This window comes from Trichomonas vaginalis, chromosome VI, assembly GCF_026262505.1.
Source record: "Trichomonas vaginalis G3 chromosome VI, whole genome shotgun sequence".
NCBI lineage: Eukaryota > Parabasalia > Trichomonadida > Trichomonadidae > Trichomonas > Trichomonas vaginalis.
Window position 1 is genome coordinate 9,645,497 of NC_067208.1, and position 23,775 is coordinate 9,669,271.

Consider the following 23,775-nt stretch of genomic DNA (forward strand, 5'->3'; position numbering starts at 1 on the left):
CTAAACATTATTTTTGGTCATTTACGCTCATTACGATGAAGTTTCGACAAAACATTTACGATGAAATCAATGAAAATTCATGAGGTGAAAAAACAGGTGAAAAAAGAGGTGAAATCTCACCTCTCACCTAAACATTATTTTTGGTGTAAATTTATGACAAAATTCAAATTGTAAAAAGTCAAGCTTGAAAAATCTAAGTGTTTAGTCTTAGTAAGATGGTAGCTTCTTAAAGCAAATACCATTGCTGAGTTTTATGTACGTGAAGAGAAGTACAATGAATTCAATTACGAGTACAATTGCAATGACAACTAAGGCAACTATTTTTGTCTTTTGCCAGCAAGGGTACTTCTTCTCTTCCAATGGTTCGGCAGAACTATACTCACTCATGAGAAATGCCAAAACGGTTTAATAGAAAAAGTGTTATTTTTTCATGTCCGAAGACTCGAAGGTGCAACACTTCCAAAATACCGACGAACTCAGAAGAGCAGCATGGCAGTATCTTCTTGACAACTTCTTTGAGTTCTCCAGGTACACCTTGGAAAATGCTGAAGAACTCCGACACAGAGAATTTGGAGAAATTGCACTCCAATACTACCTTGACAAACAAAGGGTAAACAAAGGGTAAAATAAGACTAAAAACTTAACGTTTAAAAAGTGACATTTTTATGAGCTCCGAGTCACCGAGAAAACTTGGTCAGATGTTAGCAGCTTACTTCCCCGAGGAGGATGGAAGCGTTACATACGTAAGGTTCAAAAACAACGAACCTGGAATTGCGTACCAAATTCGCAATTACATGACCATGGAAGAGTACGAAAGGTTCCTACAAGAGAAACCAGCTCTAAACAACTCAGAAAAGAAAGAATAAAAAGTTTAACTCGTAATTGTTTATTTTTTTTTTTACTTGTATGGGCAAGCTGCAAGAATGAAGTCGACTATCTCAGTCTTTGTTTTGACGAGCTGGACGGCTCTTGCGAGTACGTCTGTTTTGCGGTCTCCAGCTGGTGTCTGACCTTCGTAATTGCGCATGTTCTTGAGAGCTCCAACTGTAAATGATTGTAGGATGAAGAGTCTCTCAGACTGCTTGAGGTAGTCTTCACGGTCACGAACTGAATCTGTGGTACGAGTCGAATCGGTCGATTTGAGGGAAGAGACTGAAAGCCTGTCGTCTTCCATAGGGGCTGTGGCATAATCTTTGCGTAAACGGTTCAGACCTTCTTCGAACTCTTGGGCTCTCTTCGATTGGGATTGAGATTGGAATTGCTGGGGTGGAGCTTGCTGGAACATCCAAGGGTTGGGGAAGTAAGGCATAGGCTGAGGAGGAGGGTAGTTCGGGAAGCCTTGTGGTGGGTAGTAACCTTGAGGTGGAAATTGGTAGTAACCTTGAGATGGAAATTGGTAGTAATTTGGTGGAGGGACTTGCTGGAACTGAGGTTGCTGAGGAGACTGTTGTGGTTCTGCAGCTTTCGGTTCTTCTGGCTTTGGAAGGCATTCAGGAAGAGGAACGTCAGTCATCCGTTTGTGTCCTGTCGGAAGGAAAAATTTTTCCTGTCGGAAGGAAGAACTTTTCCTGTCGGAAGGAAAAACTTTTCCTGTCGGAAGGAAAAACTTTTTCTGAAGTTCGACCAAAAAGTTCTCAATTTTCGAAAATTTGAATGGTTTACGGACGGACAACTGGAAGAGTTCTTCCTGTCGGAAGGAAAAATTTTTCCTGTCGGAAGGAAAATTTTTTCCAGTTGTCGGGAAAATATTTTCCTGTCGGATGGAAAGACTCGGAATGCCAGAAGGATTTGACGAGGCAATTTACCTAATTGAAATTAACGAGCTTGTTAAAGACTACTTGCGCAAGGTCATGAAGCCCAAGGTCAAGTTCACCACTATTTCTGGAAGGGCTGCCTTGAATCTCGAGACTTCGACTGGAATTCCAATTCAAATACCAGAAAACACTCCTTTCGACGACATAAAGCAAGCAAAGAAAGAAGCTCTTGTTAAGTTCCTCAACAAACGTCCTTGGATAAAAATACCAAACAAGGAGAACCCCCTACCCCATATGAAATTGGCAATTCAGTCTCTCCTTCACTTCTCGGGTCAGCCGTTCTACATAACCTGTGAAGGCGACATCCAACCAGTACTGTAAACCTTAACGTTTAGAGTAAAAACATTTTTTTTTCATTTTTTGAATGAAGCAAGTTAAATTCGTCCCACACCAATCTCAATGGACCGATGAAGAGTTTCAAGCCATGGTTGAAGGCGTTGAGAACGACATAGACGGCGAAATTGAAGGAGCTCAAATCACAATTGCAACCAAAATTGCAGAGGTCAAGGAACAGATAGCTCCACTTAAAGCTACCAAAGCTACTCTTGACCTCATGGATAGTTACCGTTTAGATGTCAAGAGTGGAATAAGACAATTAAAATTAAAACTTCTAAACTACGAAGCTATACTCCAAAAGTTAGCAGAAATGAGAAGACTTTACCAGAGCTACTTACATGTAAGGGACTTACCTTCAAGCAGTCCGACCAAAGATGAATTTTCTGACATTGTCCCAATTTTGTCCGAAAGTCAGCTCAGATGTTTTGAACTGCTCCCAACATATCCAGAATATGAACGTTTGCCTGAACTCTTCCGCAATCTCAAAAAACGTTTTTTGGTTCTCATGTTCGAAACTTTTATCGGAAGAGACAACAAACGTTCAGAAGAAGAACAAGATATTATTTTAAACTTGTTGTATGACATAACTGTCATAACAAGCTTTTTGAAGTAAAACCGTCATTCTCAAACCACTTCATTTTTTCGATGTCCGAACAAGCACCGAAGCCGAACACAATGGCAGATGTCCTTTCAATGTTGCCAGACAAGCGCCCAGTTCAAATTCAAATTTTGAATTTGAAAGCTCATCTGACAAACACCGTTAAGACTCTCCAAAGTAGTCTTATGGAAGAGATGAAGGGACTTAAAGGTGAGTTCCTCATGAACCAAGCTTCCAATGAGAAAGTCCTGAACGATTTGACGGAAACCTTGCGCATTTACGCGAGAGAGAACCGAGACCTTGCCAGACTCATCTACCGTTTCTTCGAAGAGATAGATGCCATCTGGAAGGTACTCGGAAAGGACAGAACATGCAACACCGTACTTCGTGAGTACCAAATTGAAGAAGGAATTGTCGAGGAAGAAGAGGAAGAAAAGAAACACGAAGAAGAAGAGGAAGAAGATGAAGAAGAGAAACACGAAGAAGAGGAAGTTTGGGCAACCCTTGTTGCCGATGACGCTTACGAAATTTCCCAACCCTACCCATACCAAATCCGCAACAAGGAGACAGGCAAGGTTCTTACCCCAGTCCTCAACAACTTGGGACACTTGAACCTTAACCTTCGGAATCGCGGTTCAATCTCCATGGGCAAGCTTGTCGCAATTCAATGGGTTCCAAATCCAGACAAGAAGACGAGGGTCAGACACATTGACGGTGACAAGCTCAACAACCGTAAGGAGAACCTCGAGTGGTTCTAAGAGTAAAAAAATTTTATTTTAGGGGGAAACCCCAAGTAAATTTAGGTGTTTATTTAGATAAGTAGCTTAAATTACGGATAATTTGGATAAGTAGTTCCTGACCTCTGAATTGACTCTTTCGTCATCCCAGTTGCGTAGGAGGTCGTCCCAGAGGAGTTGGTAGAATTGCCAATCCAAGGACGATTTGTCCTCCCAGGCATTGAGGATGTACTGCTCGTAGAGTCTCATGACCTCTGCCTTGCACCAGACACCCTCTCCCTTGGAACGTAAGGCTTCTTCGAAGTGCTCGAATGCGATTGGCTGCTTGACCATCTGAAATGACACTTTTTGTCCGTTTGGTCAATGTTTGTGTCTCGTGCCATAGTCGACGAAAATACAGACAAACAGGTTATATATGAGTTTGAGACCAAGAATTCCCCACATTTAAATTCAAATTCGAATAAAAATTTTTTTACTTCATGCAATGTTTTATTTCTGTGCCGTCTTCAAGTATACCCCAATACTTACGCTTGGAGAGGACATGAACTTCGGTGAAAATTTTGTCCAATTTGAATTGACCCATCTTTTCACCGACCATACCCATTTCAATGAGTTTGTTATACCCTTCTTCGTTCGTCATGAGCGCGTCAATGTTCTCATAGTATACCTTCACTTTGGATTTAACCTCTGAGAAAAATTTGTTGTAGTTGTCAAGGACTGCCTTTGCGAACTGAGGATAGGACCAATGTTCGACAATAGGTTTTACTGTGGTTACTAAGCCACCTTGACCTTGAGTAAATTCGTATTTCAAAACAAAAGGGGAGAACCTTTCAACAAAGTTGTCGACCTTCTCATAGTGTTTACTCTTCATCGCTTGAGGTTTCTTAATGGAATATCCCCATGTCGAATTCATAAGCAATTTGAGTGTCATTGCAAGTTTGGGGTTTGAAGCTTTCCTAATATCATACAGTTGTTGTATGACTTTTCCAACTGTATAGTTCCTTCCCGGGAACTCACCATCTTCGTTTGGAATTCCAGTCGGGATATATTGGACAAACCTCATGTACGCAGCGTTAAGGTCGACATAGTATATCTTTTCGTATGAGTCGAACTTGTCGCAACCAATTGGTCCAGTTTGTGGAAATTCAAGTGAGTCTCTTATCTTCTGAGAAACTTCTCCTGTTATCTCATAAACATCGTCGAAGCAACCTGTTTCATATAAAACCTTCTGACCTAACTCTGATGCTCTCCAATACAATTTGACGTCAATTGGATGTCTCAATGGAAGTTTGTTTATAGCATCTTGAAGTTCTTGCAACCTCATTGGAAGTTCTTCTGGTTCAGGTTGGTATCCGAACAATCCAACTCCTTGTGGAATTGTGTACTTCTTTTGTACTAGAACTTTGTCTGGAACAACTTTTGGTCTTGCTAACAGTGAAAAGTTTGTTTCGTCTTTTGGTACAAAAGTTTCTGTCAGCTTGTCATCTGGAATTGGTTCCAACAAACCTTTCTCGAAAAGAATGTTTACAGCTCTGACAATGTTGCACTTGCCTTTTCCGAACAATGGGTTTGTAAGACTTTCGTTCAACATGAAGTGGTTGTGGACAATTGCAATCTTCAACCATGGTAAATTGAACTCAACAACATAGTCGTCATGTGAAGAACCTTTAGCTGTAGGTATGTTGACTCGGATATTGACATTTGCCAACGGTGCAATTTTTGCCAATTGACCTCTGAGAATGTACCTTGTCTTCACACATGACTCAAGATACTTCATCTTCTCATCTGTAACAAGACCAGAGTTCCTGAGACATGTAAGAATACAAGGTTCATTGACAATTGTTTCAATTGAATTGTAAATTCCATACCTTGTCAAGTCAATGTCAGACTTATTTATGAAGGGGAAGTATCCAGCATGTTGTCTGACTGCTTGAGGGTTAGGTTGGTACCATTCGAACTTGACACTTGCAATTCCTTCAATTGCATTCAAAATGTCTGAGTCGGAGTCAACATTTGTTCTCTCTTTGTAGTCTTGAAAGCGTCAAGAAGCATTGCAGCTGTTGTGACATTGCCATATGCATAGTAAATGTGACCATCCAAATCTGTTATGGTCAATCTGAGATTGTATCCTTTCTTATTTCCGTCTTGAATTGCAGCAAGTACACCCATGAAGCCTTCTTTGTTCTTTCCTTCGTCAAAGTTTACTGTAAAGGTTCGACCAGATGTAATTTGACTTCTAACTTCACGATACTTTTCATATGCATATCTTGTTCTTTCCATGGGAGCATGTGCGTCTTCACCTTTTCCTTTTTTCCTTCTCAAAGGATGCAATTGTTCGTCATGTTTCCAGTAGAATCTGGCAAAGCCGTCGTGTCCTTCAACTTGAGGTTCACTAACATCGAAAGGCATGTCCATAAGACGTTCTTCTTCTAACCTCTCTAGTCTGTTTGGATAATTTGCACGTGCTGTTTCTAAGTCCATTTCGTAGCGAAGACCAGACAATTTGTCATAGACTTTTATGGGTCTTCCCTTCCTATATTTAAAATTCTTCGAAACTCTCCAACCATATCTTTGCAACTCTGCTTTTATTCTAGCAGATTTTCTATCCATTCTATATGGGGGCATTTTTTATAAAAAATAAAAAATATTTTTTTTTCTTTACTTTACATAACCACCTGCTGCCATAAGTCTTTGACGCCAACCCATACCAGCTAATGAAGGTTGACTTGGTTTAGTTTGGAAACTAAACTTTGGTTTTGGTTTATCTTCAGTTTTTGGTTTCTCTTCTTCTATCTGTTTTTCGTCACTTTTCGGTTCCTCTGACTTTACTTCACTTGCAGGAACAGTTGTGTCGTCAACATCTTCATAAATATCATATGCCATTTGTTTTTGTTTTCCTTTCAACTTTTTGTGTTTGTTGTAAAGTTTAGAATATTTCGACTCTAAGTCAATGAGATGTTCTATAATGAACTGTTGGTCAGTGAAGTAAACTTTTCCATCTGTTGTCTCGAAAGCTCCTTCAGACTTCAATATTTTATTTGTGAGAGTCTGTTTCTTTTTTGAGATACTAGCCGTTCCATTTCTATGAAAAGTGACTTTATAGTTAGGGTTTGTATTTCCAGACCTGGCACTTTCTATTATTGAATTTTTCTCTTCATCTGTAAGTTCTTTGACAGGTTTTGACAATGGTTCTGAACTTTTTGTTTGTGGTGTCAAATCTACCGTTTCAACTTCTTCGGTCATTTCATCTCAGTAAAAAATTTTAGTTTGTTTTGTTTTCAACTGGTTGTTTAGGTTTTTTAAGTCGGTCTAAAACTTCTTGAGGTATAGGAAGAACTTGACAAACACGTGGTTGTGTAACTGCTGGAAGCCGACAAATCCATCTTGAGCCCATTTGTCTCAATGCTGTATTGTTCATTTCATCTCAGTAAAAAAATTTACATTCCCCACGTTTGAGGCGGTTGCGGTTGGTTGTTGTTTACCACTGTTGTGCATGGTTATATCCTCTGTTAAAGAATCTTTCACCTTGGTCCATGTAGTGCCCTGCTTGGTTATAGTAGTCATTTGCTTTGTTATAGTAGTTTCCTGCTTGTCTTCCTACATTGTCCATCCATCCTTGAACTTTTCCTCTTGTTTCAGGATTTGGAATAAGATTTGCTGCATCTCGTGCTACCTCCCAACCTTTCTGTACGGTTTGTATAATAGGTTGTGCTTTCTCTTTCAGTATACCTAATGTACTCAAAATCTTCCTTCCAATTCCAAATGCACCTCTGGCTATTGTTCCCACTGCGGGCAAAAATCTGGATGCGACTCCTGCTAATGCGCCAAATAAACCCATTTCTTATGGGTTAAAAAATGACGAATCCAAACAAGGACCCCTATGTTTCTAAGGCAACAAAGAAAGCACTCATGATAAAAATCTTTAGTTCAACACCAAATGCTTGGTTTATGGATATCTTGGAAAACATTCCGAGAGTTAGAACAGATGGACCTCCATACTGGTTAATATTTGTTGGTCAAAACACAAGATACTGTGAAGCCATACCATTATGGTCCAAAAATATTTTAGATGTGAAAACTGCTTTGACAATATTCGTTGACAAATACCATCCAACAAAACTGACATCTGACTGTGAAAGTTCTTTCAAATCAGACGATATTAAAAACTATCTGCGTTCAAAAAAATGTAAACCAATATTTCATTGTCGACCAAAACCATTCTGCTCTTGGTGTCATTGACGGTTGTATAAAATGTTAAGAGACTTAAAACCAACCACAAGGTGGTGAAGCAAATGAAATGTCATATGACGACAAATATAGACACTTCTCCATGGCAAAGATGAGACAAGTTTTAAATATTTACAATAACCGTAAACAAAAAGGTTTGGGAAACCACTCCCCCGAAGAAATGAAAAACAACCTGACTTAGAGAAAGACTATATATTTAATAATTTAGTCAAAAGAGACAAACAAGAAAGAATGCCGGGCTTCAAACTTCAGAAAGGTGACAAAGTAAAAATAGAAATACCTAAAGCGCGACCCATATGAAAATACTATTGACTATGACAACAATGGGAACCCGACAGGTACTCACATTCGTGTTCGTAAAAATAGAAGAAAGTATACAAGAGAATATTATGAAGTTTTAGGCAAACATGGCAAAATGTACAGACTGCAAGCAGAAGATAAAACTACTATTGTCAGACCTCGTTTCAAACTTGTCAAAGTTCAAGGTGGTATACTTTCAAAGACAGTTCCTAACAAATATAAGACAATAACTCCTGACGAATATGCTAAAGAAGTTGAAAATGACGACTAAGCAATTCTATACCATGCGTAAACTGTCATGTAAGGTGGCATGTATTCTTTACTTTGTCCCGTTGTTTGCGTATATCCCGAAACGCGATGTGTATGGTTTCCATCTCCCTGAGTGTCACTCCAGTAACAATTTATAGCAAACTGAACGTCGTCTTTAACATCATATCCTTTACCTTTTTTCAAGGCGTGCCAATCCCAAAATTTATGCTTATGCCAACCTGCTTGAGATGTACTTAAATCTATGTAGTGACTGTGTGCAGGTAAATTTTCACCTGAAATCGTTTTACTTCCACCTGTTTCCTTTGAAGAGTTTGCACAATACAAAAACCTGTCGACTATTTGTTCCCATGCACCAACACCAAACATTACTTGAGGACTTCTTGCTTCCATAGATGTATAAATAGAACCTACTGGGTTCATTAAATCAAACATATGAGATATTATAGGATTCTCTCTTTTGAACTTAAAATATAGTGCAGCCATTTCAGGTTTCTTCTGGTTTGTGTCAGAATATTTTTTATAATATAATCTTATGTTTTCAGGGTAGGTAAAATCTTGACTATAATATTTATTTCTGTCATCTTCATAATAGTATACTATTCTCGTTTTTTCTATTGCATTATATCTTTTATATCTATAATATTCTAAATATAATGTTTGCTTTTTTGGGTCTACACGTGCGTCAACACCATAGTCATAATAATATGGTGCTGGAGCTGGGTTAGGTAATGTCATATCTGCCATTTCATAAACTCTTAAATATTTCTTTTGTTCGTCTCCATATAAGTTTAAGTAGCAGTTGTTGTCTAATGGAACTTTAACTTGTGTACCATCATTCTTTATATAGCTTACATACATTTCATTGTTATTTTTCGGAATGAGTTTATACCGTATACCATTTCTTAAGGAGTGTACAAACTCACATCTAAAATATTTATTTTCTTCATTGACAGAAAAGTCACCAACAATAGTTTCAATATTTTTTGTTCCAACTAAACTTTGGTATATTTCATTGACATATGTTTTATCTGCTTTCTTTTCAAGGCTAACGTTTAAGTCTGTTATTCAGAAGATGTATGTGTATGTCCAACGGCACTTTTACTGTTTAAGGTTTCTTGTAAGTTTGTAATATCAGATATAGAATGTGTATGAGTCTTTTTAGAATATTCGTTTTCAGCTCTTGTCACTTCACTTGACATTTTATTGTCAACATATGTTTTGTCTGCTAGTTCAGGATGAGTATGTTCTTTCGTTGCATATGTTGCATCTGCTCTGTCATGTTCTTCTTGAACTTTTTCAATGACATACTCTTTTGTCAGCTTTGTTGTCAACATCTGCTTTCAAAAGAAGTTCTTTTATAGGTTTCTCGTTTAAAGTTCCTTTTGTTGGATTTATACAAACAGTATGGTTCTTACTGTCTTGAAACAGAAACTCGTCTGTCAATGGGTTTATCGTCAGTTTTAAGTTTCCTTCTTTCAATGACTCAGATATCTTAGAATAGTTTGAAAAGTTTGTTGTGTTCTTATTTAGAGCTTGCATAATGAGTTGTCGGTTGTGTTGTATTTCTCTCATAGACGCTGTTTCTTTCGACATTTTTATTCTAGATAAAATATGCTTTCAATAGAAAAAGAAAATTCAAGAGTTGCTACAACTAAACCATTAGATGAACTTTTTACTAATGTCGGTCAAAAGTTTGAGACAGAGACCGTAAAGCATGAAGGCTATCGTTTTGACTACCCATTAAGATGGTTAAGAGACCCATCTGTCACAAAAGCTATTGGCTTTCGTAGAATGAAGTTTGTGTCTGTAGAAGATAAAAGTTTTCCATTTATTGTAAGGTTTCATATAGATTATATATCTGAAGGGAAACGAAAAATGTGGGAAGAAATTGAGCTAATACAAGTTGACCTTTCATCTTCTCTACAGACTGCGTTAAAAAATATAGAAGATAAAATAAATTCATGTTATGCAAAATATGCTGATGAATATGCAAATACCGAGAGCACACTTTATGTGAGAATTGTATATGACAAACAAAATTCACAAGTGTCATTTCAAATCTACGAAGACAATCCAAAGAAAGACGAACAAATATATACAGAATTCACTGCAATGTCATGGTATTATTTGCAAAGAATGTTAAATCAGAAAGTCGAACTTCCTTTAGCAAATATTTACAGTCGATATGCAAGAGATGAACCATATTTATTTAAAGATGTTTTCGACCCAGCTGCTATTATTGTTCATGCTTCATTTTCTGGCGCCCAAAACTCTTTCTTATGCTTGGCAAATGACTTTTACGAAAAACCTACAAAGTTATACGAACCACCAGTGGAAGTATTTCAGACTTTCAAGTATGGTTTACTACAGATGGAAGAAAAAGAATAATTCCATTATACCATGCGTTTTACTTAGAACTTAGTTTCATATACAACTACTATCGAACGGTAAAAATATAATTTTTTAATACGGTTGAGGTGTTGGATTTGGTTGCCAACTAGACTGTGGTGCAGGTTCAGGCTGTTGTATAACAGGAGCTTGTTCTTCTGGTTCAGGGTCTTTAGGTATAATACCAACGAACTGACCTACTCTTTTACCAATATTTTTGACTCCGTTCCATACTCCTCTTCCTACGGTTTTTATTCCATTCCATATACCTCTTCCAACTCTTCTGAAGAAGTTTCCAATACTACTGAAGAAACCCATTTTACTATATGTAAAAATCTAATGTCCGCCTAGTCTCTTACGTTTCCTGTTGAGTTCCATAGCATTCTTTAACTGGAGCTCATACATTCTGTTTCTCCTCTGGTAGAAAACATATTCTGGGTCAACTCCTGTGTTCGCGTCATCTGCATAAAGTTGTTTATATCCCACTTCAGGGTTTGTATAAAACTCTTTCCATCTCATATTTGCATACCATGGTGGCAAACCTAACGCAGCGTCATTTGACATGGCAGTTTGCATTTGTACATCTGTTGGCACTTGACCATAGTTTGCCATTGCAGTTTGTATTCTAACTTCATTTGGAATATTCTCTGGGTTTGGTTGTCCAGGTTGCTGTGCATTCGCTAAGTTCTGTGCGTCCATTTAATATTAGATAAAAATATCTCTTACGAGTACATATACTGAACATTTGCAGGCATTGGTTCATCTTCATATTCTCTGTACTTTTCTGCCACGTCAAATAAATAAATGACACAATGGAAAAAACCTAAAACAAGTAGTCCTATTTCAAACCACATTTACTTACTAATAAAATTTCTTTGTTATGACACTTTCTCCAGTTTATAGGACCTCTCTCATATTCTATCTTGTCATATATAAACTCATAGTCATGTATGTCCTCTAACCATCTCATAACGGTTTCCAAACCACTTTTATCGGATGTAAAGTAAAAGCATGGATGGTTATGTAAAACGTCTAAAGTTTCTAAAGAGTCTCTCAAAGTCCAGTCTACTTGGTATTGAAAATCCCATGTGTTATAGAACGGCGGGTCCACTATAAAGAAAACATTTTCCTTGTCTTTATATTTTTCATACAAATCTGTCCAATGACATCTCACAAACTCTATACCCTCAATATATTTTTCTATGTCCTCTTTGAAAACATTTGTATAGTTAAGATATAAAACTTTTGACATAAGTGTTTCAATGTCATGAACTCTTATAGAACCACTATATAATAGTCTAGCAGATATACTATCCCAGTCAATATATTCTGCTTTTTTCAAAACCTCTCTCACAATATTTTTCTTATCTAATGGTATACGTTCCATCTTACCTATAGGTATCTTTTCTTTTAACTCACTCAATATTTTGTTTGTGTCTGGAATATGTTTGAGACGGTCCATATAGTTGTCGAAGTCATTGCATATAATCTTTGAGTCTGGGAATATTGTATGGCACAAATGGGATATATAGAAACTTCCACCGAACAAATCTACAAATGTTAGACCATTCGGTAGTTTCTTAAGTTCTCTCAATAGAATATCTTTACATCTACTCTTATTTCCAAAGAACGGTAACGGTGGTTTTGTAAAATTCATTTATATATAATAATAAAAATGTTTTTACCCGAAAAGTGGCAGAAAAGTGACAAACATGAAAACATATATAATTTGTGAAAAGTGAAACATTATATAATGTTTTCGACCCAGAAGAAGGCTTCTTCCCAGAAGCAATGGAGGAAGAAGAAGAGTCCTCCGAATTCACACCAGAAGACTAACAATTTTCCGAATAAAAACTTCATTTATACTAAACACCTTCGGGGCTAGAGGGCACGAAGTGCCTGGAAGCCCCACTACCTTTTTTTTTTTTTTTTTTTTTTTTTTTAAATTGAGCTTCTCAAATATAAGTTGGCCTATTCAAATAATAAAATTAAATAATATTTAAAATAATAAATAAAAGTGATTGAGGTCATAACAAAACGGCTCTTTCAGCCATTAATTCTTAAAAATAAAAAGGGTAAAAACTAAATAAAATGGGTAAAATTCAATAGTGTCTGTGCTATCGTTCAATTTGAAGGTGTCTTTTGAAACCGCAAGACACATTGAATTTTTGAATAGTGTATTATGGTTTGACAGACACCAATGAAAAAAAATAAAATGATATTTATTTTAAATATATAAGATCCTTATATAAAATATAAATATTTTATCGTTTTATTTTCTTGTTTTAGAAATGTTTTTTATTGAAAAATCAATCAAACTAACTCCAAAATAAAATTTTTGATTTAAAGACACTATGATGACACCAGGCAAATCTTCCAAGACACCCATCGTCGGGAATCTAACAACCCTACCTTTTTCCATCACAATAAAGAATTTATAATTTAGAATTTTTTTTTGTCACATTTTTTAGCAATTCTTATCAATATGATTAAATATAAATAGATATCATGGATATGAAATATCATCATTTGATAACAAACTATGGGTCAAGATACTTCATCATGATATTGGTAACGATACTCTTTTTAATCGAAATAAACAAGTTGCATTACAACAACTCAAGTATACAAAATCAGAACATATTTTCAGTGTTATGGGATATGTTGATGAAACGTTCAAAATCAATTCGAAATATAACTTTTTACTTCGATATGAGACAAATTATCCAAATGATTATTTTTATTTCAACCAAAGCAATTATCCTCTATATGCTGTCACCCCTCAAAGTGTTAGTTACAGACCAATAAATCCAGTATGCAAGCAAGCAACAACTCAACAAGACTCACTTTTTCAAGGTTTATCAATTTCTACTCAAGAAGATACATACCTTGATGGAAATACTGGAGGAACTTATCATTTTTCAATTGGAGCAAACAAATTTTGGAAAAGCAAGCAAATTCCAGGTCCATTTTGTGGACATGGCATTGGTGTTTATTCTGTTGATCTTTGGCTTCAATTTCTATATTATTGGGTCCTGAACAAATTACCTTATGATGAGAGTTCGAATGTAATAAATCCATATTTTAAAGCATATCAATACAATATTTGTTTTCTATTTTTATGCAATATTTATGAATAAATATTCTACTTTTTGTTTTATCGATATTATAAAGAAAAAAGTATATACCTCGATTATTTTTGCTTTTAATGCCAAACAGTATTTTAAGGGTGTTTAGGCCTCTATGACGCGGCTTTTAATTCAGATGTTTCAGGTTAATTTTCAATGATAAACTGCGAGAGAAAACCCAAGTAACACTCAATTTTTCAGAAGCAAAAAAAATCATGAACCTTAAAAATATGAACCTCTTCTGACTTATTCAGAAAATATTTTTAACTAGGATTGAATTATAGAATAATCTTTATCGGTGATTATGATCATATCTGTACTACGTATCAAGTATATGTGTCTAATATAGGAATATATGATTGAAGTTTTTACGGTTGAACTATTGGAAGGTTACATATTCAAAATATGTTTCACACTTTTTCTGAAAAGCTTCAAGCCGATAAAAAGTATCAAACCTATTCAGATATTTATTTAAGGTTAATTTTGAGTGAAGATTCACACAAGCATAGTCAGGAAATTGGATTAATGTTATATAAAAAAAAAAAAAAAAAAAAGGTAGTGGGGCTTCCAGGCACTTCGTGCCCTCTAGCCCCGAAGATGTTAGTATAAAATGAGTTTAGTATAAAATGAGGTTTTTTTGGGTAAGGGGGCCTTCCAGGCACTTCGTGCCTTCTAGCCCCTAAAATTTTTGTAGAGAACTCAAAATAGTATAACTATAAACCGGACAAGTAAGGGTCTATCGTCGCTACAGAAAAGTTACGGGCGTTCCAAGTAGACTGGACTTTGAGAGACTCTTTAGAAACTTTAGACGTTTTACATAACCATCCATGTTTTTACTTTACATCCGATAAAAGTGGTTTGGAAACCGTTATGAGATGGTTAGAGGATATACATGACTATGGGTTTAGATACGATAAGATAGAATATGAGAGAGTTCCTATAAACCGGAGAAAGTGTCATACAAACATCTGTCAAAAGCCGCTTTTTAACTTCACTTAAAATGCCACGTAAGCTACGTAAGAATATACGTAAGAGGAAGAGAGCATTGAAACATCCAATAGTAAGACTGACACCACAACAACAGTTGCAACAACAAATGCTGAATGACCCCACTATGTTGCAACAAATGTCAAGCAATCCTATGCTTTTAAACCGAGTCATTGGTGCACAGAGTGGAGGTTTAAGAGCGGCACTTTTAGCGAAAATGGCAGGCTATGGTGGAGCTGCAGACGGAACAGTCTATAACCCTCAAAGTCAAATGAATTTGAGTTCACTCAAAAATCAAATAACAGATGTCAAAAAGTCAAACATAGACATACAGAAGCAAATAGGTGAAAACGAAAAGAAACTAGAATATGACAGACACACAAAGAAACTCAATGAGTTAAACGTAGAGAAAAAGAAGAAAGAAGAACAACCGAAAGAACTAAGTACAGAGCAATATGCGAAAAAAGTGTCAGAAAAAGCAGCAGAAGTAGCAAAAATGGAACAAGATGTCATAAATTTGAAAAACCATACTACTCAATATAAAGTACTGAAAGATGAAGAAATAAAACAAAAAGCCCTGAAGACATATATGGATAGCGATGAGTATAAAAAAGAAGTTGAAGCAAATGTAAAGGCAGAAAAACTTTTACAGTTGCAAAACCAAACCGTACAGTATGAAAACTTAGCACAAGAAAGTAAAAATAACGACGCAGCCATGCAAAAGGCAATGAAAAGCGCAGAATATATAAAAGCTAACAATGACTGGTTAGATGCCCAAGCCAACGCTAAAGCAGCCCAACTCATAGGGTCAATAAGGACAAAAATACAAGCGGATGAAGACAGTTCAAATGAAGCTTTAACGAATGCTGACTTTAAGAACGCCTTCGAAGCTCTTCATAGTAAGGTGAAACTAGTGAACGACTTCTCATCTGGAAAGAAACTGAAGTCTGAAGGTTTCGACAAAGAGTTAAAAGAAGTAGCACAAAATATGACGAAAATAACAGATGCAGCAACGAGACAGGCAGTTCAAAGTGCCTATGACGCCGTTAGAGCAACTGTTGTGAAAAGTCAAGAAAAAGAGTTACAACAGACCAAAACAGACCTAGTAAATGCTTTCTTAAAAACGAAAAGTCAGGTAGGACATTACGCTGCAGATGGAACATATGTGCCAGCTGGTGGAACTTATATACCAGCTGGTGGAACTTATATACTAGCTGGTGGAACTTATATACCACCAAACCCTCCAAGAGAAGCACCTGCACCAGGACTACCTAAAACATTTACATCGTCACATGGACATAGACACAGGCATGCACCAAAACCAACACAACAACCAGCACAACAACCACCTCCACAACCAGCACAACAACCAACAGTTCAAAACCCTGCACAGCAACCAACAGTTCAAAACCCTGCACAGCAACAACAACAACCAGCACAACAACAACCACAAACAGAGCAAGGACATAAAAGAAGTAGAGAACAAGGAAACCAAGAATTCTTAAAAATGCTTAAAGAAGAGTGTGGTTTCCCAGATACTGTTGACTTTAGTGACAGATATAAAGAAGCTATTAGAAAGTTCAAGGAAGGAAATACTGACCCGAACCTATTTAGCTTTATGACTCAGCACCAAATGGGATATAATTTCAAACCTGGAAAATACAAGCTCGCTAAGAGATATGATTTAATAGCATATCATCCAAATGACATGAACGAATTTACTCCGAGATATTTGATGTCAGAGCTAAATGACAATTCAACTTTCGTCATGAAACGCGTAAAAAATAGAGACGGAACGAAAGAACAAAGGCTTATGAATGCGGATGACGTAGATAGGGAAATTGTTGAAAACGGTCTCGGAATATATGAAATGCCAGCAGATGAGGTACAAGAAACTCCACAGGAAGAAGTTCAGATACAACCAGACATGGAAGAAATAGTTCAGCAACAACAGCTAGAAGAGCCTGAAGGAAACGAACAAGTCCCTCCTTTGGAAACTAACTTCACAGAACTAGATGAAGATTTGGAACAGCCGAAAAATCTTGACCCTCAACAAAAGTATGCGAAGAATATGGAATATTTCCAAGAGTCTAAAAAAAATTCGGCTGACACAGTAGAAGAATATCGAAAAATGTTTGCCGACATACAAAAGACTCCAACACCAGATGAAAATATTCAGCATAGAATGGAAGTACTGAAAGAAAATGTACACAAATACAACAACCCTTTTTACTTACGAGCATTTAACGTTCAATCTTTGGATGAACTCGGTGAAAATAAAAGGTTAAATTTCAAGAAAACATATAGAAATGAAACATTGTTTAAAGTTCATTCAGAACCTAACCAAGATGGAAACAAACCTACTTTTGTTTCTGCAGACTATGGAACTACAATGAGATGGGGTCATAAAGCTAATCCGGATAGGTGGTTCATAAACTTACAACCACAATTCCAAGAAGTTGTAGACGCAATGGAAGCGAATGGTGAACCAGATATAGCTGGTATTTTAAGCGCGGCTTTAATGCCATTGAAAGATATGAAAGATGCAGATATTTTGAACCAGTATGAAATGAACATGGCTGATGGAAATATAACACCTGACGTTCTAGAACATTTATCTCAAAGAACTACACAGAACCATAGAGATGGTATATTTGGTGAAGAGTTTAGAAAGAAAGTTAGGGAGGGAGAAGGAAGAGAACCTATTGTACATGACCTTGCAAACGAAAGTTTACAAAATGTCATAAAAACTTACTTTGCAGACAATGAACCGAGAAGGGATGAATATTTAAGAAAACTCAAATGGACAGTACCAAATGAAATGTTAGTATTGAAAAACATGTTCCTTGACAAAATAAAACCAACTACAGAAATAAATGACGAAAGACTGAAAGATTGGGTAGAAGCTTTCCCATTCACAAAAGATATTGTTGGTAACATGGAAAGAAAACCAGAATGGCTACAAAAACATATATTTGGAAACGAGCATATTCCATATGGACAGGCACTGTTTGAAGAGCTTGAACCGGAAACTCAGGAAAGAGTCATGCAAACAATACGCGAAGACTCAAATACAAACTATGACAAAATCTTTCTAGGATATAGGTTACCTGAGATGGGCGACCAGAGCCCAAAGGCAAAAAGGACATGGGAAATTTGCAACATACTAGATGAACATGAGGCAAAGATGCAACAACTTGAAGCAGAGGGCAAGTTACCAAAGCGACACCAAAGAAGAAGAGTTGGAGAAAGTAGTGAAGAAGTAACTTCATCTAGTGAAAGTAGTGGCAATGAAGGAAAAAGAAGAGTTAAAAACTCAGTCAGGAAGAAAGTAAAGCTTGGTCGGAGTGGGTTCTATTATGACATATAAATCCAACTATTCTATATTTTTACCCATATGAAATGTACGCCGCTCAGAATATAACGCCAACAGTTTTGGATGCCATGAATGGAAATGTTTCCGAATGGTATAACGAATGCGACAATGCCATTAGAAGGTCAGAAATAGTTCCTGGAACTTACGAATATACAACTGCTGTTTCTTATGGAAACGTAGGTGAGTTTGGAGAAGGTTCTTCAACAACAGTAGATATTGCTTGCGACAGGTTTCATATTATTTCTATTGACAACTCTTTCTTATACGTGGAACAAGACATTGAAATAAAACCTTCTGCCAAGTTGTCTGACAAGAAAGGTTGCAATGGAATTTTCTATGTCGGATACCAATATGCTCCAGAAGTTTTCATGGGATATAAGATATATTCTAACTCTGACTTAGTTCAAACAGTAACATGGGCAAACTATGAATGGTTCGCTTTGAGAAACTCAGTACAACCACAAGCTAGAGAACAAACAGACCAGTATGCAACTATTGAGAAAATAAGAAGACTTGACCCTAACGTTCCAGGAGTTTATGTTAACCTTTCTGGACAAACTGCAGCAGCAGTAACCAAAGTAAAATTGAAACTTAGAGTTCCTTTGTCATCTTTCCTCATCTTCAGGTTTTTAAGATACTTGCCAAACTGGGCAGGAAAAATTTCTATCGAACTTACTCCAAGCAAAAATAACTTAGTCATTGCACCAACACAAGACCCATTCACTCTTACAGACGTAAAGGGAGCGAATCAAACGTCATTCGCCGAATTTTGCAAAGGTGAGGTTGACTTAGACTTTGGTTTCTCAAACCTCAACACTGAAGTAAACTATTATTTCAATGCTGCTGGAACTGCTTGGGACCCAGTTAAGTTCACATGCAAAAAATTTGAATGCAAGAGAATAGAAAGCAGACTTGCAGTCTATATGTTGGACCCAGATATTTCAAATGCTTTAGCTGCCAAATATATTGCAGTTCCACTTATGTTCCCTATACACCAAATATCTGTCAAAGACTTTGCAGGTGAAGTTGGAAACCAAAGTGCTGACCCAGGTGCAAGAACAGATATTGCTTTAACAACTGCAATGAAACATGCAGATACTATGTTTGTACTGTTCAGACGAACTATAAATGACTATTCTTGTTTCTACAACCCCGGTATTAAATATCATATAAACATAGATGGCAAATATTATCCAAGAGAAGAATATTCTACAGTTGAGGATATGAGGTCATACAACTTGACATTAGATGCTATGAACTTTAACAACAACTTCACAACAACCATTAACCCTGAAATGCAAAGTTCTATTATGCCATATGTGAAAGTATGGACCCATACAGGAGGTCAAAAAACTCAATATACAAATGGAGACCGTTCAAACTTTTGGCTTGGCATTCCATTTGCTGACTCAGAAGACTTTATGGGTGGTATTTCAACTGTTGGTACTGTACAAATACAATATACTGGTGACAGAGACGGTCCAGATGAATTGAAAGCAAAGAAGTTTACAAAACCAATAGCACTTTTCACGGAAGATGCTCTTTTGAAGATTCGTTCGATGAAACCTGCTGGGGCTCCTCAGATTGGTATAACGACAGCTTCCATCGAGCAGATTTTGGCAGCAGGTCAGTAAGTTGTTCTTGAACTGACTTCTCTCCGTCAAATATTGACAGTACGCCAGTTTTGACATAGTATTGTATTAAAAACTTTCCTTTAGAAATATCGGTCAGTTTTGAAGTCATATTTTTGTCTGCTTCAAGAACTTTCACCATTTCAGTTATACCAACTTTCTTTGCTTTATGAAAATATTTTGGTTCAGCAAAGACTGCTATTCTATAACATTTTCCATTGTTTGTATAAAGAACTATTCTATCAATGAACTTGTATTGTTTGTGTGTGTAAACTTTGTTCTGCTTCAATTCGAAGAGATACTCAAATACGTCCATCTTTTTATTCTAAGTAAAATGTCATTTCCGAAAAATAGAAGCGTAAGTGTTTCAAAAGGTTTAATGGCGGTGGCAGATGTGAAGTTAAATTCACCAACTCAAACAAACAGTCAAAGTGTTGTTGTCAATGTCAAAGACAGAGATGTTGAAGTGGGGAAACCATACGAAGACGAAGATGGTATAACAATAGTTCCTGTAAAAGAACAACCAACATATCCGAAGTTAGCAGAGACTTAAGTTCTGTTGCAGATATTCGAAACGACTACATGCAACTTAAAGACAAACTTAAAACTCAGGAGAGATTTGTCAAGCTTTAGGTATAATGTTAAACTTGGTCGAACACAACCCTGTAAAAGTGAACTCATATTCATCGCACCTCATGAAGTTTTGAAAGAACTATTGAAACTTTTGACAGAGGCAGACGATATAAACATCAAAGAAATAGAACCCGACATTGCTTGCTGTGGTGTTTCTTATAATCATTGACAAAATATACGTTATGAAAGGAGGTGAAACGTTGAACTTAAAATATAGTTTCCCAGACGTCATAAAAATATTTGACGACCACAACATTTCATTAAAATTTTACTTGCTAAGTAAAAATGTCAAAACTTCTTGAAAGATGTTTGAAGAAAAATAATATAGACTTTATTTCATGTAAAAGGACTTTACACACTTTTGAACGATATGAAAGACCTGTTTTGTTTGTTCGTGTAGACAAAGGAAAGTTCTATGTCTTTACAAATATTTGAACTTCTTAGACAGAGAACTTCAAGAAACGCCATGTGAAAGTTTAGATGAAGTTCTTCTCCACTTTCAGAAAAACTTTTAAATATATGTAAATGGCAGAAGACATAGTGGTTTATACTATTACGACTAAAAACCCTGAGTCATATAATTCATAACAACAAACTTACAAAGTCCTCAAGGACGATATTGTAAACTGACCTTAAACACGATGACGACTAAAGCCTGTTTGCTCTTTTGACACCAGAAGATTTTATTGTTGTGAATGGTAAAAAATACTCCTTTGGAGATACTTACTCAGATATTCCACCCACAGGTTTTGTTGACTTATTTAATACTTTAAGACGGATGTAACATGTGCTGCAACTAGAGCTGGTTTCATTATGTTTGGATGTCCGACTGAGTTTAGTATAAACGATATGAGCTATAATACAAAACTTATATCTGGTTTTTACTACCAACAATTTCCTATAACAGGAAAAGGTGTCATACAAGGTCTATCCGTTCCATTGACTTTAAGTACACCTATTTTATATATTGTTTCAAACTTAGGTTCAAAGTGCTATTCGAATGTCGACAGAAACTACTATGACCAAAAGATACTCATGCGTATAAACAACACATTCTCTGCTGGTTTGCCTATTGTTCATTCGAATGCAGAGTTTTCAGCTTTAGTGAACTCAAACACTTTAGCAAACATAAACTTAACCTTAGTTGACGCAAACTTTGTTCCTGTAAAACTTTTATGTCCTATGTATTTGTCAATGACGGCAGAAAGTTTCGAATTGGAAGATGCAACTGGTGAAAGTATTGTACTACAAGAACAACTTCAACAACAAATAGCTCAAGAACAACAAATGCAACAAATGGAACAAATGCAACAACAAATAGCTCAAGAATAAAAAAAATATTTTTTTTATTTTTATAAAAATGTACAGAATAGATGTTTCAGATTTTTATGACTTCCAAGCCTTCAGAAATATATGTCCATTTAGAGACTATAACAAAGCAGTCGAGAATTTGAAACGTTTAGTCATTTATGTCGACTCTGCCCCAGAATGTTATGTATGAAAGAATGGGATGTAGTCTTTAACAAACCAAGAGCAACCATAGTTTCAGAACAAGAATGTAGACAGAAACTTAAGAAAATAAAAGTCGTACAAGTTGGTATGAAGATGTTAGATGCTTGGGATATCTTATTGTCAAAGTTAGAAGATTTTTCAGTTCGTGGTATAAAGTTCTATACACCTTCTCCAAACTTCTATTCTATCTTCACTGGATATAAATACGAACAAGTAGAATGGAAAGAAAATGTTATAGAAGCTTGGTTAGACCATGTCAAAGAAATTATATGCAATGGAAACGAAAGAGTCTATGAGTATATCTTATGTTGGTTTGCAAACATCTTACAACATCCAAGTGCTAAAAATGAAACTGCTCTTCATAATTGGAAAACAAGGAACAGGTAAGAACACTTTCTTTACAGATATTTTGTGCAAACTGTTAGAGGCTATTCGAACCCTAATATGACAAACTTAGAAAACATCTGCGGTAAGTTTAACTCTTCAATAGAGAATATGAAACTTATAGTATGTAACGAACTTCAAAGTATAGATACAACAAAAGTTTTGAACTCAGATGCTTTGAAGAGTCTTATAACAGACAAAGTTGGAGTTGTTGAAAGAAAATATAAAGACCAAAGAGTTTGTGAAAATGTTGCAAATTTCATCATGGTTTCAAACAATGCCGTTCCGATGAAGTTAGAAAGTTCTGACAGAAGATATGTAGTTGTCAGAACGTCAGAAGCTCATATGCAAGATACAGAATATTTTGACGACTTAGCAGAAACCTTAACATCTGACTTTTACAACCACTTGTTCTCATATTTCATGACATTAGATATTTCAAAGTTCAATCCAAGACAAATTCCACATACCGAAGAGAGACAAACATTGTTAGAAGCAAACAAGAGTGTATATGAACTGTTCATAGATGAGACTGACTTTGAGTGTTTAGATGAAAGGTCATTGTACGATTCGTATAAACAATATTGTCAAGAGTATGGTTATATGACAGCGTCTAAACGAAACATTCTTGGCAAATGTCAAAAATCTTTTAGACGTACAGAATGGTGTATATACAAAGAAAAATTTTTCTGAGTAAATTTTAAAAAAAATATTTTTTTATCCGATAGAAAGATGACGAAATTCATCTCAGTAAACAAGTACATGTCAGGACTTAAAGAAGAACTAGACCCATTCACATATTTGAATGTTTACTTCTACCATTTTGAAAAGTCTACATTTGACAAAGTTTGGAACATCGAACCAGTTAAGTTTGCTATTGTGACTAAAAATGGTGCGAAATTTGAAGACTTAGACATAGAAGGTTTGTTAACAGTCAAAGAAAGTTTTGACAGAAGGTTCTCAAACCTTAAAGAAGGCAAAGCATACAAACTTGTTATACCTTATGAACCAAAGAAAGCAGACGACTATGAATATTATGAGTCTAAGATAGTTGAAGTTCAAGGTAAATTGGGTAAAAAGATTTTAGAGTCTAAGCCAGTGTTTGCTCCTAAAGAGGAAGAGAACATTGACATTGACCCAGAAATGTTCTAAAAATAAAATTTTATTTTTACATGTCAAATTTCTTCTTCGGTGGAACTGGCTCTGGCTCAGGTTCTTTCTTCTCTTCTTCTACTTTCTTTTCTTTCTTTTCTCTCTTCTTCTTTTCTGGTGGAGTTATGTCAAATTTCTCAGAACCATATTTTTGTAAAAGTGCTTTGTCATTTAATAGCTCTTCTATTCTGTTTTCTATTTCATTTTCAAGAACAGCGCATGTGTCTTCTTTGCATTCTAAGAAGTTTTGTTGGACTTCATCTCTCCAAGAGGCGTCATCT

At 36.0% G+C, this 23,775-nt stretch overlaps 13 protein-coding genes and 4 pseudogenes across 17 annotated transcripts, besides 2 other annotated features; 10 read left to right on the plus strand and 7 right to left on the minus strand.

Annotated features, from left to right (window-relative positions):
* Positions 1–9,463: part of a mobile genetic element that runs on past the window's edge.
* On the plus strand, positions 666–866 carry TVAGG3_0835480 (uncharacterized protein; the record flags this gene model as incomplete). Its single annotated transcript, XM_051248649.1, has 1 exon — positions 666–866. One exon carries the CDS (start codon positions 666–668, stop codon positions 864–866), a length of 201 nt encoding a protein of 66 aa, XP_051084124.1.
* Positions 899–1,513, minus strand: TVAGG3_0835490 (uncharacterized protein; the record flags this gene model as incomplete). The annotated part of the gene is made up of 1 exon (XM_051248650.1): positions 899–1,513. One exon carries the CDS (start codon positions 1,511–1,513, stop codon positions 899–901), a length of 615 nt encoding a protein of 204 aa, XP_051084125.1.
* On the plus strand, positions 1,761–2,135 carry TVAGG3_0835500 (uncharacterized protein; the record flags this gene model as incomplete). Its single annotated transcript, XM_051248651.1, has 1 exon — positions 1,761–2,135. The coding sequence occupies one exon, from the start codon at positions 1,761–1,763 to the stop codon at positions 2,133–2,135; it is 375 nt and encodes a 124-aa protein (XP_051084126.1).
* Positions 2,179–2,641, plus strand: TVAGG3_0835510 (uncharacterized protein; the record flags this gene model as incomplete). The annotated part of the gene is made up of 1 exon (XM_051248652.1): positions 2,179–2,641. A coding segment is annotated over one exon (463 nt), but the record flags the coding sequence as incomplete, so codon positions are not given.
* On the plus strand, positions 2,796–3,506 carry TVAGG3_0835520 (cytochrome B-C1 complex subunit 6, mitochondrial family; the record flags this gene model as incomplete). Its single annotated transcript, XM_051248653.1, has 1 exon — positions 2,796–3,506. One exon carries the CDS (start codon positions 2,796–2,798, stop codon positions 3,504–3,506), a length of 711 nt encoding a protein of 236 aa, XP_051084128.1.
* On the minus strand, positions 3,958–4,356 carry TVAGG3_0835530 (DNA/RNA polymerases family; the record flags this gene model as incomplete). The annotated part of the gene is made up of 1 exon (XM_051248654.1): positions 3,958–4,356. The coding sequence occupies one exon, from the start codon at positions 4,354–4,356 to the stop codon at positions 3,958–3,960; it is 399 nt and encodes a 132-aa protein (XP_051084129.1).
* On the minus strand, positions 4,992–5,995 carry TVAGG3_0835540 (annotated as a pseudogene). The gene has a single exon. A coding segment is annotated over exon 1 (1,004 nt).
* On the minus strand, positions 6,144–6,728 carry TVAGG3_0835550 (phage tail repeat-like family; the record flags this gene model as incomplete). The annotated part of the gene is made up of 1 exon (XM_051248655.1): positions 6,144–6,728. One exon carries the CDS (start codon positions 6,726–6,728, stop codon positions 6,144–6,146), a length of 585 nt encoding a protein of 194 aa, XP_051084130.1.
* Positions 6,748–6,903, minus strand: TVAGG3_0835560 (uncharacterized protein; the record flags this gene model as incomplete). The annotated part of the gene is made up of 1 exon (XM_051248656.1): positions 6,748–6,903. One exon carries the CDS (start codon positions 6,901–6,903, stop codon positions 6,748–6,750), a length of 156 nt encoding a protein of 51 aa, XP_051084131.1.
* On the minus strand, positions 8,301–9,047 carry TVAGG3_0835570 (phage tail repeat-like family; the record flags this gene model as incomplete). The annotated part of the gene is made up of 1 exon (XM_051248657.1): positions 8,301–9,047. The coding sequence occupies one exon, from the start codon at positions 9,045–9,047 to the stop codon at positions 8,301–8,303; it is 747 nt and encodes a 248-aa protein (XP_051084132.1).
* Positions 9,464–10,178: 715 nt separating the features above from the next.
* Positions 10,179–10,762, plus strand: TVAGG3_0835580 (annotated as a pseudogene). The gene has a single exon. A coding segment is annotated over exon 1 (584 nt).
* Positions 10,763–11,027: 265 nt separating this feature from the next.
* On the minus strand, positions 11,028–11,390 carry TVAGG3_0835590 (uncharacterized protein; the record flags this gene model as incomplete). Its single annotated transcript, XM_051248658.1, has 1 exon — positions 11,028–11,390. One exon carries the CDS (start codon positions 11,388–11,390, stop codon positions 11,028–11,030), a length of 363 nt encoding a protein of 120 aa, XP_051084133.1.
* Positions 11,391–15,302: 3,912 nt separating this feature from the next.
* TVAGG3_0835600 (protein of unknown function, DUF4106 family) lies at positions 15,303–16,659 on the plus strand (the record flags this gene model as incomplete). Its single annotated transcript, XM_051248659.1, has 1 exon — positions 15,303–16,659. A coding segment is annotated over one exon (1,357 nt), but the record flags the coding sequence as incomplete, so codon positions are not given.
* Positions 16,660–17,141: 482 nt separating this feature from the next.
* Positions 17,142–23,775: part of a mobile genetic element that runs on past the window's edge.
* TVAGG3_0835620 (uncharacterized protein) lies at positions 18,209–18,734 on the plus strand (the record flags this gene model as incomplete). Its single annotated transcript, XM_051248660.1, has 1 exon — positions 18,209–18,734. A coding segment is annotated over one exon (526 nt), but the record flags the coding sequence as incomplete, so codon positions are not given.
* TVAGG3_0835630 lies at positions 19,311–19,816 on the plus strand (annotated as a pseudogene). Its single transcript has one exon. A coding segment is annotated over exon 1 (506 nt).
* TVAGG3_0835640 lies at positions 22,403–23,039 on the plus strand (annotated as a pseudogene). The gene has a single exon. A coding segment is annotated over exon 1 (637 nt).
* On the plus strand, positions 23,075–23,494 carry TVAGG3_0835650 (protein of unknown function, DUF4108 family; the record flags this gene model as incomplete). Its single annotated transcript, XM_051248661.1, has 1 exon — positions 23,075–23,494. One exon carries the CDS (start codon positions 23,075–23,077, stop codon positions 23,492–23,494), a length of 420 nt encoding a protein of 139 aa, XP_051084136.1.